The 13,569-nt window shown below is 40.3% G+C and overlaps 1 protein-coding gene across 1 annotated transcript in view; it reads right to left on the bottom strand.

Annotated features, from left to right (window-relative positions):
• Positions 1-13,569, bottom strand: part of LOC150080136 (cell adhesion molecule Dscam1-like) — a 1,047,872-nt gene that overhangs the window by 986,490 nt on the left and 47,813 nt on the right. The window contains 1 exon segment of the mRNA XM_090381929.1: positions 12,877-13,217. Within this exon segment, the coding sequence (XP_090238055.1) occupies positions 12,877-12,946 (70 nt within the window). The 5' untranslated portion in view covers positions 12,947-13,217.

Raw genomic sequence — 13,569 nt, 5'->3', positions numbered from 1 at the left:
ACGCACTCAGCTTTCAAGTACTCTCTTGCTATATTGGTGGACTTTGCTGGAGCTTTCGACCGCCTGTTGTGGCCCAGCGTTCTTCAGAGACTTCGGCACTTAAATGTTTCTAAAAATCTATATGACAGTTTGAAGTCTTATCTAACCAACAGAAAAGTACGAGTTACTAACAAATATCAGACAGTTACCAGATTCATCCATCGGGGATGTCCGCAGGGCTCTGTGCTTGGCCTGTTCCTCTGGTCTATTGTCTTGGACGAGTTCCTGGGCTTGGACCTTTGGGGGGCTGAGCCTTTGGCCTTTGCGGACGACCTTGTCCTGTTAGTGCGTGCGGACACTAGGTCGTCCTTGGAAATTATTGCAAATGCGGCGCTTGTGAAGCTCCAGAACTGGGCAGCCTTGCACAACCTTACCATCTCGGCAGAAAAAACAAAATCCATTCTCCTCAAGGGCAGACTACAAATTAGAAGACCACCTACGATGAAATTAAACTTCACCCCCATCCGACTGTACACAGAGGTTAAATACTTAGGTATTTACATTGACTCGGGTCTTACTTTCCATAACCACCTGAAATATCTAGCCACCAAAATCCGGAAGTATGCCGCCATGAACAGGAGGGTGAGCAGAGCCGACTGGGGCCTGAAGCACAAAGCTCTGACCCTCATATGCAAAGCAGTATATGTCCCGATTGTTTGCTATGGTGCCTCCACCTGGTATAGACAAGCTACACTAACAAAAAACAAACAGAAGCTGGATACAATTCAAAGGTTCATGCTGCTTTCAATTAGTAGGGCGTGCCGCACTGTTAGCACCCCTGCCTTGCAAGTTCTACCAGGTTGTTAGCCACTCTACCTAGAAGTAGTCAGGCGAGGCCTATATTACCACCTTAGGAAAGGAACACCAGCTGAAATAGTAAATCTCCAGCTGGATCTTGCAAATGACCCCAAGATAGAGAAGAGGAGAATCACCCAACACCTACAAGCGATATGGCAACAGAGCTGGGAAACCACACAGAAAGGAGACATCACGAGGCGATTCCTCCCAACTATAAACCATACTCACTCAGAGCCCCCCTCCCAGGTTCTCACCTGGTCTGCACATGACGTTTATTATCACTGGACACGGCCCCTTCCGTCAGAAACTCACAGCTATGGGGATTGAAAGAGACCCGCGGTGCCATTGTGGAGAAGAGTCCTGGGGGCATCTCATGTATGAGTGCCCTGCCTATGACAACAGTAGAATCAAGTTTGCTACCGCAATTCAAAGGAATCCACGTAACCAAGAGTCCTCGCTGCTGCTCGATGAAAACACATACAGGGCACTAACTGTGTATGCGCAGGAAATCTTCGCACTGAGGCTAGCCAAGATTGCTGAAATGAGAACAACATTGGATCATGCTGCCCAATGCCTGAATCAGACTGGCGTGGGTTAGCTCCTTCTCCGCTAGAGGACACTGCCTTGACAACTTGCTAATCCTTTATGGGTAGGAACACTGCTGGTACCATTCTGGTGCGGGGCTGCTGGCACTCATCGAGTGCGGAATACTGCTGCAAACCCCTTATAGGGTAGGATCAGCCGGCACCGTTCTGGTGCAGGATTGGTGGCACTCTGGAGAACTTCTGAGTGCGGGATACAGAGTCCATTGGCCTCTGATGATCATGCAGGGGCACCTGTCCCCTGCTACTTTAACTCCCACTCCCAGACCCCTATTTTCACCTCACAAAGAGCGGACTGTTCCTTAACTTCAGTCCGTCCTCCTTTCCCTCTTTCTGTTCCTTCTAACTCTTACTCCTGCTCTGTTTTCTCCCCCCCTCCCCATTTTTTTAAATATATTTTTTATTTATTTTTTTTTATTTTATTTTTTTTTTATTATTATTATTTTTTTTTTTCACTTGACCTTTGTCAGGAAGCTTAGGCAACCCTCGCAAAGGCCAGCCAGAGTATAATGGGCAGCCAGTGGTGGTGGCGGGTAACGTGGGGTCCCACTAGGGGCTCTGCGGCCAAGCAGCCAGAGACACAACTACAAAACATAACACTACTCTGACAGAAACCAGACATTACACTTTTTCTGGCTTTTACAGAGATTCTGTACTTCTTCACAAAGTACCATGGTGCAGATGTGGGAAACCACAGGTGGCGCTTTTCACAAAACACTATGCCACTATATCCTCCATACCAGTGTCTGCGCGGGTAGCACAGTGGTATCGTCACCGTCCTCCCCACACCGGGTGGAAAAGGCCTGGGTTCGAATCCCGTCGATGACGCGAGGAACTTTAATGGGCTTCTTTCACTCCGTGGCTGAGTTAGTCGGTCTCAGACGTAGATAGCAAGGTTTTTCTCCTCAGTAACTGGGGTTTTTTCCTACAGAAAACAGGCAAATCGACAATAGAACATACGCAATTTACAGACACAAATACGGGTTAATGTATTTAATTACGGTCAACCCTAAAATAATAATAATAATAATCCTCCATACCAGTCACTGCTGTAATGTCCAATGCCTCCGTTCTCTGCACTAGGAAAGGCAAAGATACAAATGTATGTGCTGCTGAGCGCCAGTTTGGCTAATGCACAGTTACGCAGTCCTTGAAATAGGTTCCATGAAATTCTTCTGATGGTTACTAGTCTTAAACTTATCCCAGGTCGCTCAACTGTCTCTCGAGTCAGCCCTCGTATGCTGCCTTTGCGATCGATCTCTTTTAATCGTTGACATCCCCCGAGGGAGGGAGGGATGTAATCAGTGATGTACTTGGCATAGGTTGAATGGTCGTTACCTCATTTCTGCCTCTCGTTAGAATACGTTTCCAACGGTTGAATTTGGTGCTCACTGCACTTTTTTGCTAATGGGCAGGTCCATTCATCTTCTGTTCGAGTTTTGTTTGTATACTATTATTTCCGGGATAATTCCAAACTCTTTTGTAAGTGTGAATAAACGAAAAGCTGCTAAAAATATAATTTAGTCAATTCAAAATAGTACATTCGCTGTTAGCAAGGTAAATCACCGTCCATTCCGGATGGAAAAGACTTGAATTCGACTCCCGTTAAGGAAGTGAGGAATTTTTATGGGATGAGTTAGTGTCTCAGGCTAGGTTTTTCATCCCAGAACCTCTGGTTTTTCGTTCGACAAACAGGCTATTGCTGTTATTGGGTCTTTAGGAGGATTAGCAACTAAGACCAAAATGCTCCGTGTATGCTGTCTGTAAATTGCGTGGGTTCTGTGGTCAATTTTATATTTGCTGGCCGAAAAACCCAAGTTTCCGGGAGAAAAAACCATGCTACCGTTGCCTGAAACCAATTAATTCAGCCACATTGTGAAAAAGACCCATAAAAATTCTCGTCATCGACGTGACTCGAACCCATGTCTTGTTGTGCTCCGGTATAGGGAGCACAACAATTCCCAACTGTGCTACCCATGACAGCTCAACAAATAGGCAAATCGACTGCAGAACACACACAATATATGCGACTCAATATGGTATAAGTCGCTAGTGTGCCTATAACCGTACAACAGACAGACAAATAGAAAATAAATTAAAAAATGTAAAAGTTAAAAACCTTTCTTCGAATGCTGAAGTTTCTAAATATAAAATGAACCGCAAAACAGAGTGATGTGCATAAAAGGGACTGCTTCCGAGCGGTTTAACTGTTTTATTTCCCAAGGAGATGCAATAAAGAGAGTGTGAGGTTAGAGGGGGGGAGGGGCAAACCATCTGCCTGTAATGACTTCATTAGAAGAAGAAGAAAAATAAGGAGAGTTCCCTGTGAGCTGTGAGATATAATAACGTTGTAATTATTCTTAAACTGAAGCATCTGCCATAATTCTCAGTTCACCGAGTTAAGTTTTAGAGCAGATGGTGGAACACTAAATGTAGAGATAAGCAAGGCACTTTTGTGGGTGGGAGGGAATGTTACACGTCTGGCTGTATGCTTATCTCGGGGCTCGGCGGCTTGAATGGCTATTTCTCACATGTGAAGGCACTGCTAGTACACAGGTATTCGCTCAGATATCTGTGGAATCCAATCTCTTAACAAGAACTGTTTTTGGAGGAAAATAATGAACTCATAAAGTTGCCGTCACGAGTTCCAATCTCCAGAACGATGTGATGGAAAGTACCCTGCTCTTATTACATTGTTGGGATTTTGTTCCGAAAAATTTTTATGGATGGCGAAATTCGACAAAACTAGAAGCGTCCATTTCAAGTTGCCTTCTGAAAAAGAAAAAAAAGACAGCTCACACCATAATGGAAGAATAAATTAATTTTAAACTGACTGCGCAGTGTGATATAGTAATTTGAGTGTAGTTTATATATAAAATGCACATAAATAGAACAGATCATGTGACGATTTGTACCTTGATTTTCTTTTCCACCTTTTCAATTTATTTGTCTCAAATTTCTGTTTGTTTAGAAGGAAATATTATTTGTGATGGCGTATATATACATTGTATAAACCCAAATTCTGTTTACTATATTACAGTGCATGCTTTGTTCTATTAGACAGCTATTTAAATTTTTAAGAAGGGTTTCATAATTCAGTAACAAGTATTAAGATTGCATTAAAAGAGTGATGTTTTAAAAGCCACATGGAAAGAATACAGGACATTGAAAATTGGCCTCCTTAATGCATCTCGGGCATGGATCTGGAGACCTGGCAACTTATTCCATTCTCTAGAAACCTTCGCTTTTCAGAGATTCATCAACCAATGGATTCCCAACGGGAAAGTAAGTTATTGTCCATAAAATAGAATTGAGACCCAATGCACACTAGACCAGCCTCACAGACGGCTAAAAGATTTTATCTCTATATTGTCAAACAAAAACGTTTTGAGATTAAAAAAAAGTTTGAGTAAAAAAAGGTTTCGAGAAGCGAAGAGGAATATTATGTGGAAGATTAGGAATTTGCTAAAGGAAAAATACTGGTATGGTGTTTGTTATGGAGATGATACTTATGGAGATGGTACTTATGCAGCAGAGATATGGGCACTGGGAATAGAAGATATTAAAATAATTGGAAAGTTCTGAAATGTCGGTATGGAGGAGGATGGGAAAATGAGTTGATAAAGTGAGAAATTAGGAGGTTCTAAGAAGGGCGGGTGAGAAGAGACTGAAATTCAGAATGGAAGAGAAAATGGATTGGACAGAAGTTGCGAGGCGAGGGACTGAGGAAAGACCTGATGATGATTGTGAAATAATAATCATCATCATGGGGCTATTAATAGTGATATCTCCATCATTATTCCCTGGCCTTCAAACTGTCCTCTTCTCATATGAGTATTTTGGATGTCTGATATTGTGCATTCTGTACAATTCTGTCGAAAATTATACACTGGTGTTCAATTAAATTGCATCACCTAGGAATTTCACATTTCTAACCCTTTTCGCGATGTTATGTTACATTAATGACTAGCATCACAAATAGAAATATAAACAAAACATATTTATTAATAGTTAAGGCAAAGCTAAGTAATATTCGACAGGTGCTCTCAAAATATTCCAATATGAGCATTTGCAACCTCTATACAACAGTTTTGGTAAACATGACAATTATGGCTGAAATCAGAAGCCCTCAATTTGCTCCACTTTATCATTTTAAATGGAAAACAAAATGAGAAGTTCACCAGGTGCAAACTAATATTTAGTTGAACCGTCTGTGGCCCTGACGACAGCAGCACGCCGTCAAGGCATTGACAAAATCAATTTCTGAAGATAATCAACTGATAGTTCGTGGTTCCAAACACGAATTATGGTTTCCTGAAGTTCACGAAGGGTCTTTGGTTTCTTCCAGGCAACTACAGATTCCACACGATGCCAATAGGATTCAGATTCGGGCTGTTTCCTGGCCAGCTAAGAATTGTAACGGACCGTTCGTCCAACCATTTCTTCACCTGTAACAAATGTAAACACATTACTGTCGAACCTCTCATGCAGAAATGAAGCTCAAGTAACTACAGAAGTGCCTACTTACACTTTTCGCCCGATGACAAGGAGCAGAGTCATACTGAAAGATGCAGTTACTTGCCAGGTTGAAATGGTCTCTAATGGTTGGCAGCAATTTGCCTTCCAATACAGCCAGGTATCCATTGGCATTTACGGAAACCTTTTATAAACTGCAGGTGATACGAAATGCACCCCCATATCATTTGGCTAGTAGGGAATTTCTCTGTAGACACCATACAGTCTGGATGGTATTCTTCACCAAGTCTACGGCGAATCGTTTGTCTCCCGTTTGTCAGAGCCATGCAAGTTGAATTTCTTCTCATCCGAGAAAATAACTGAATTCCGCTGCTCGATGGTCCGTTTGATATGCTCCTTACACCACATTAATCGGGCCTTTTTCATTTTTTTGTGGGAGGAGGGGCTTCTTTTTAGGACGACGGGCTACGAGTCCATTTTTGAAGAGGCATCTTCTGATTGTTACCGCACTTGCTATCACTCCTATATGTTCTTCCCCTTCTCTTTTCAGCTCAGACGAAGAAGCTTTACGGTTTTAAAGGCATAAGCGCTTCAAAACGCAGTCCTGTTTTGGCGTAGAGACTCGTTTGCGTCTGGTTCCTTTTTTCCTATCAGTAGAACCAGTATTCTTGAGTTTGGAAAGAAGTCTACTCACTGTCGACTGATTACAAGGCACTCTATAAGCAATATGACGGGAAGAACATTCTCAAGTAAAGCAACAACAACACTCTTTCTTCGTGGCGTCAACTGCACGTAACTCGCCATCCTGACACAAGCAAGGAATGACTGAAACTCTTGCAGAACTTACTTATATAGCTGAAAGTAACAGCTGATGCAATATTACGTCATCATATACGCGTGTCAATCTTATCTGATGCAATCTGTAAAAAAATATTGCCATATACTTACGTTATTCGGACGACAATTACAATTTTAAGGGATGATGCACTTTCTTTGAACACCAGTGTAAATCAGGCTAGATGTTAATTTATCGAAGAGAACAGAACGTGACTTCCGCTATTCAATCTCCTGTTTGTGACTTTCTTTGCTCCATGATAGACGATTTCCTAGCACAGAGTTACTTTTGTTAATCTTGGAGACAAGTATGCAGTATAACATGCAGTCGATAACGGTCCAATCCAAGCTAGCCTGCACACATTTTTCAGATGCATTTGGAATTTAAAGCCAGATATTGGTCATCTTTCGGGAAATAATTGGTTATTTCGCGTGAGCAATTTTCATCGTTTCTGCAGATATATCTTGCTGTCTGTTCCTGTACAGTCCTGTAAAAGAAAACTTACTAGATATGTTTTCTGGCCTAGAAGAATACAATCGAAAAACATAAAGACTATTTTTCCAGGAGGAGAGTGAAATTTGAATGATGGGGTCTTTTATGCGAATTTTATGCACACTTCCTGAAAGAGCATGTTCATATTTAATACTGCAGTTACTATAGATACACCTACCAAATAGTTTGCAAGTCCCTTCCCCCTTTAGCCCTCAGAACAGCTTGGGTTCGTCGTGGCGAACCCAGGCTGTTCAAACAGGTGTAGAAAGTGTACTACAGGAATGCTGGTCCACGATGATTCAATTGCTCACCACAAAATGGGAATTAAATTCCAAATAACCTGTGGCTTCCAAATGTTTTCCCATTGGTGGCAAGGAATCCATGTGCACCACGGGAACATTCTCGATACAATTACACAGCCACCACCAGCCTGCATAGTTGACACCTGAAAAGTTGGATTCAAGGACTCATTTAGTTTTTTGCCATATTCTGGTCCTTCCATCAGTGTAAAACAGCAAGATCCTGAACAGAATAAAGCAAAAGCAACGTGAGTGACACCTCATAGTTTTAGTTAGTTCGCTGGATGTTATTTGGTTATTGGACCAATATTTTTATGTACGACTGTGTCTTGGGTGTATCAAGAATTATACTGGCTGTCATACTACATTCAACGTTAGTTAAATCTTTTGGCCGACCGGGCTAGCCGAGTGGGTAAAGTACCTGCCCGGCAACCCAAAGGTCGCGGGTTCGATTCCCGCCTCGGGCTTGGATCAAAGTACTGCAAAAACCTTGGTGCAATATGGCCACAGAAGCCGATGCGCCAACAACTACCAAAAAAAAAAAAAAAAAAAAGTTAAATCTTTTGTCTTGCCCATTTTCACACTGAAAATCTATCTGCCTGCCATGATATAAGAATGCTTTATGTGTACGTGTTCGTACCCGCTTTGTACAGCTGTTGTTGTTGTTATTGTAGGGTTTAGGCGCATCGGAAACTTAAGCCATATTGCCGTATTTAATATGTCCGTAAACTGTGTGTGTTTTGTGGTCGATTTGCTTTGTTGGACGAAAAATTCGAGTTTCCGGGAGAAAAAACATGCTATCCTCGCACGAAACCGACTAACTCAGTCACGTTGTAAAAAAGGCTCATAAAAATTCCTCCAGTCTTTGATGGGATTCGAACTGGGATCTTTTCCACCTGGTGTGGGGAGAACGGTGATTATACCAACTGTGCTACAAAATGTTTTTTGTGAAAATCACAAAAAACATTTTGTGATTTCAAAGTGCATTTTTCTCTCCAGATTAACAGAATTTCGTGAGATCCTGTTTATTCTTGTTCTTCTAGGAAATATTTGGCACATAAACTACTCAGGCCACGTTGAATCAGTTCCAATGGAAATCTGGTTCATACTGTTGGTTGAGTATTATGGCACATTAGAGGAGTTAAATGGGCCAATTTTTATATTTGCTCCTTGAAAATCCGAGAATAACTGACAGGGAAGAATCTTTTTGCACAATCTGAGATAGATTTACCCGCAGCTACCGATAAAAGAGGCTTCCAAGAATTCCTCCAGCGTCCAGCAGGATCCGAACCCAAATCTCTCCAAACCGTGGTTGCAATGGTGAAACAGCTATACTGTTACGGAGGATGACATTAAATATAAATCTTAATAATGAAAATAACATTTTAAATATTAGGATTACGAAATTGGTTGGTTGGTTGTTGGGTTCTGGCGACTAAGGCCATGTTGCTTGTGTTCTGAGGTAGATTTTCTGTTTGCTGGACGAAAAACCTGAGTTTCCGGGAGAAAAAACCATGCTGCCCTCGCCTGAGACCGACTAGCTCGGCCATGGTGTGAAAAACCCATAAAAGTTCCTCGCATCATTGACAGGATTGGAACCCAAAGCTTTTCCACATTGTGTTGGAAGGACAATGATTATAAACACTGTACTATCGCGGAAGGGCACGGCGTTAATTAAATATTTCTGTAGCACTGGAAAACAGCCATACAAAGGTGTTGTACAGTATATTGTAAAACAAGAATCATAATCATGATCATCACCTAGTAAAATGCTACTGAACTGCGCTAAACGCACTTGGAGCTACATCTTTTTTTTTTTGATCACTTAGCCATACCACCCACCTGACAAAGTCAGACATAGGTGGCGTGTTACGGCCCCTGCCCCTAGAGATGGATCATCGCTACTCTAATCTAAAGCATTAATATACAAATTCTCTGTAATAGAAATTTACAACCGAAAATTCCTTTTAAAATATTAAAATGTTATAACTTAATGAATACATAAAATCAATATATACGTTTGAACACAGCATAAACCACCATAAATCAAGATAAAAATCATACAAGTAAAACATTACATAGAAATAAATTAATTCGCGTATGATTCCTATTTAAGAGCTCATGTAAAACCACTGTACACAAATAAATCTCTCTATAGAATAGAAACACTATATACAGATAAACCACTATATACAAATACATCTAATTCAAATCACTGTATATAATACATCGCTATAAACTCTATAGAGCGAGAAAGAGAGAGAGAGGGATACACAATATACAGATAAACCACAATAAATAAATAAAATCACAATATGCAAATATATATCTTTATGCAGTTAAAACACTATACACAGATACATAGAAATAAAACCTCCAAATAGAAATAAACCACAATATCATGGGCGCCGGCAGGATATTTTGCAAGGTGGTGCATGTGGGAATAAATTTTTTGTCCACCAAATTTTTGAATACATGCAATATCTTAATTTTCAATAAATTAATGAAAATGTTAAAAATTGTGTATTACTTCGAAATCCAAAGGTGGGTGCACTTGCACCACGCTGCCAGCGTCCATGCACAATATATAAATAATACCACCATAAGAATCGCACATTCTCCTCTTTCGAAGGTACACCTTACCCTACGAAGTTTAGGCAAGCCTGATAGAGATTTCTATCTTTAAAGAGCTCATGTAACTCAAATACATCAATGCCAATACTATTGCAAAACTTTCAGCGTAATTACATTTATTAAAGGAGCAAACCTTTAATAAATGTAATGAGTCTTCAACACTTTCAGCAATATCTCGGATCCTTATCACGCCTAATTCCTCCAGCCATCCTCTAAGAACCATGCCCTGTTATTTTAGATGTTCCGAAAGGTCCCAAATTGGGCCACCTCTTATTCTGTTCCATTACATAAACCTCAGGCAGAAAGGCAAAGGTTATCTGGCACAAAGCAGAACAGTTCCAACGCTCCTGCCATCTTTCTCTAATTTCATTTTTAAAACGCTTACTGTACAAGCAGTATGACGTAGCAAGTTTTCCACCAGTGTAAAACATCTTCTAATCTGCCAGCCACTCGTTATTGATGGTAATGCTGAAAAGAGGATGCAATGGCACAAAACTGAATACTTGGTGATTGGAAGCATATATTTTGAGACGAATCATCATTCGCACTTTTTCCAACATCAGGGAGAGTTATATTGGGCAAATGCCAAAGAAAGAGCATCGTTCTGACTGTCCTGTGCTAACAGTCACACATGTTATGCAAGAAGAATGAACAATGGTTTGGGCAGCAATATCTTGTTGTTCTTTATGTCCTATCATCATCCTGAAGGGAGAATTACTGCCACTGATTACCTTGACATTCTCAGTGACCAGATTCATCTCATGGTGTGAATATTGTTTCCCACAAACGATGCTATGTTTCAAGATGATGATGATGCACCAACACACGCAGCCAGATGCGTCTATCCTTGGTTTGAGGCGCATGAAACTGAGATTAAGCATCTCCTAAGGCCTTAACAACAGCCAGACTTAAATGTTATTGAGCTACTGTGGGCCTATTTGGAGATGAGAGCGAGAAGCAGATTTATTCCACCTTCATCACTCAAGGAGCTTGAAAGGATCCTCCTTGAAGAATGGTCCAATATTCTTCTTAAGATAGTTCAAGATTTATTTGAAGCTAACGAAGTAAAATACTTGCAGTTTTAAAAGCAAAGGGTGGCCCAACACCGTATTACTCCATACCTGTAAATCCGCAAAAAACACAGATCTTATTATCCCTTGAGACAGTAGTAAGAACGAAACACGAAAAGGTAAAATTATTTATCAGATGTCATAAAATATATATAATTGTGATTGATCAAGAGAAGTTTAAAAATATATTTGTATATGAACTAAATATTTTTTTCTTAACTTACTCGTGATTTGGTTGGTAAAAATTCTAGAAAGAGAAATTATGCATTTCTTTCCAACGCACTGATAATTTTCCAAACTGAGCTTATCTACCTTTCTAGTTTACACCTCCTTCAAAAGATCTCACGAAAAAACTCATTCTTTAATTCTTGGATTGCGTAGCTAAAATAAAAAGAAAATGGTAACGTTGCTGTGATGTCACTGTGGAGAGTATTTTCCACTCACTATTTCTCGCCTCCTCTCCAAGATTGCTGAGTGTGTTACTGCTTCTTCTACCAAGATGAGCATCATCGAAAGCCTTGTTGAGCCTGAAAAACGAGCCTCTAAGATAGCCAAAGATGTAATATTTTAAGAGTGACGTCAAAGGCTGTCAGCATATGAGTAAATAATGGGAACCGACGCTATGATTTCAACTATCGCTCTCCGACCACCGACTCCGGTGTCACCAGATATTAGTTGTCCTTATTAAAAGTTGCCACTTGGTCGCGTAAAAATAAATAAATAATGCTTCAGTTTTTGAAGATGCTGTGCTTCTTTTATACCATCAATTGAATTGGTATACACCTCACTAGTATCTTACCATTCATTGTCTGTTTTAAGAGATTTGTACGTCCTTTTGAGAAAATACTTATAGTAAGAGCGAACAAAAAAAATCCTTCTACAGTAGGTTCCAGATGGGGAAAATACATTTTTTGTATACAGTTTTCTCAACCCAAACAAGTTGATGTTGTTGTTTAATACTGGAGAAACACGTGTTGAAATTAATCCTCATAATTCACTGCCTCAGAAAACATTTCGTGCTGAAGCGCCCAAGAAAGGAACTGTCTAAAATACATAAAATCAACTGAAGGAGCAAGTTATATTCCAAAACGTTCTACAGAAGTCGAAATAAACTCCTTAGGTTCGTAGGGTAAAATTCTTCTACAAAATAAAAAAAAATATATTCGAACTACGTAGAAGATTACACAAAAAAGTACACTAATACTACTATTATAAAAACATATTTATAATTTATATCTAGTAATATTTCTTTATCGAATGAATGACTAGAAAATCTGAAAAAGGAGATCCTCTATACACTTTAAAAATAGTGCCAGTACGTAATGAAATATCAAGTTAAGTGAAACATGCTAATTCTAAATCCACCGCTATTTGTCTTTGGGCTTGAAGTTGTTGAAAGTTCTTGCATTCATTAAAGTGGGTAGCTACGCCATCCGAAGGTTCACCTTTACAAACAGTAAAGTCGGAGATTCAAGTATCAAAAGGAGTGGGCATAATCATGTCAACTGTTTGCAAGGAGCTGTACAGCTCCTTGCAAACCACCCACAGCTGTACTGCCCACTTCAATGAATGCAATAGTACAAATATACTAGTAGATAACGTGATGTTATTTTTGTGATCATGCTACGTACCTTGGACAAAGACGAAAAGAACCACGAAGTAGGGCACAGCCTCAGGAATAGTAAGGGAGATCTGGCTCATGACTCTACACCGCAGAGGACTGTCTGAAGCGATCGTGGTGCCCCCTGTGAGATCGTGGAGTCCTTATAGCTCCAAGTTATGGGCCCGACCCAGATGTCTTTCTGCCATCAACTCCGTTGACAGTTCACTAAAATCTAGATGTGATGTAAACCAGCGTCCCCATCGCAAGCCAGTCGCCTGAAACACCGTTGTAGAGAAAGAAGCCGGGAAATAAGAACTTTGTCACCGTCTCTTCGCTTGTAACCGTAGCACTCCTCCTACTCATGGTTCCCTGAAAAAGACAATGTACAGTTTATTAAAAAATCGCCAACTTTAAACTAAACAAAATTCTTATTTTCAGCCACAGCAAAAATACATTTATAGAAACGTGGTATTTTCTAATCTCTCTCCCTCCCATTTCTACCTCCTCTCCCCCGCATGTACAAAGTGGTTTTTGTTGTTTGTAGTAGTGCTTTATGCGCATCATCAACCATACTGCGTCATATATATACACACAAGGGGGTATATATGGCGCATATGTATGGATATATATATATATCACAATGGAGTAGCAATACCCCTTTGTGAAAATTGGCTGATATGTGTTGCTGGTGAAGGCTCAAATGTGACGATTAGTTTTTGAG

Source organism: Mastigoproctus giganteus, chromosome 9 (genome assembly GCF_048544385.1).
Source record: "Mastigoproctus giganteus isolate SK-2022 chromosome 9, ASM4854438v1, whole genome shotgun sequence".
Lineage (NCBI taxonomy): Eukaryota > Metazoa > Arthropoda > Arachnida > Uropygi > Thelyphonidae > Mastigoproctus > Mastigoproctus giganteus.
The sequence above is the reverse complement of the archived record's forward strand: the minus strand, read 5'-3'. Positions and strand labels throughout refer to the sequence as shown.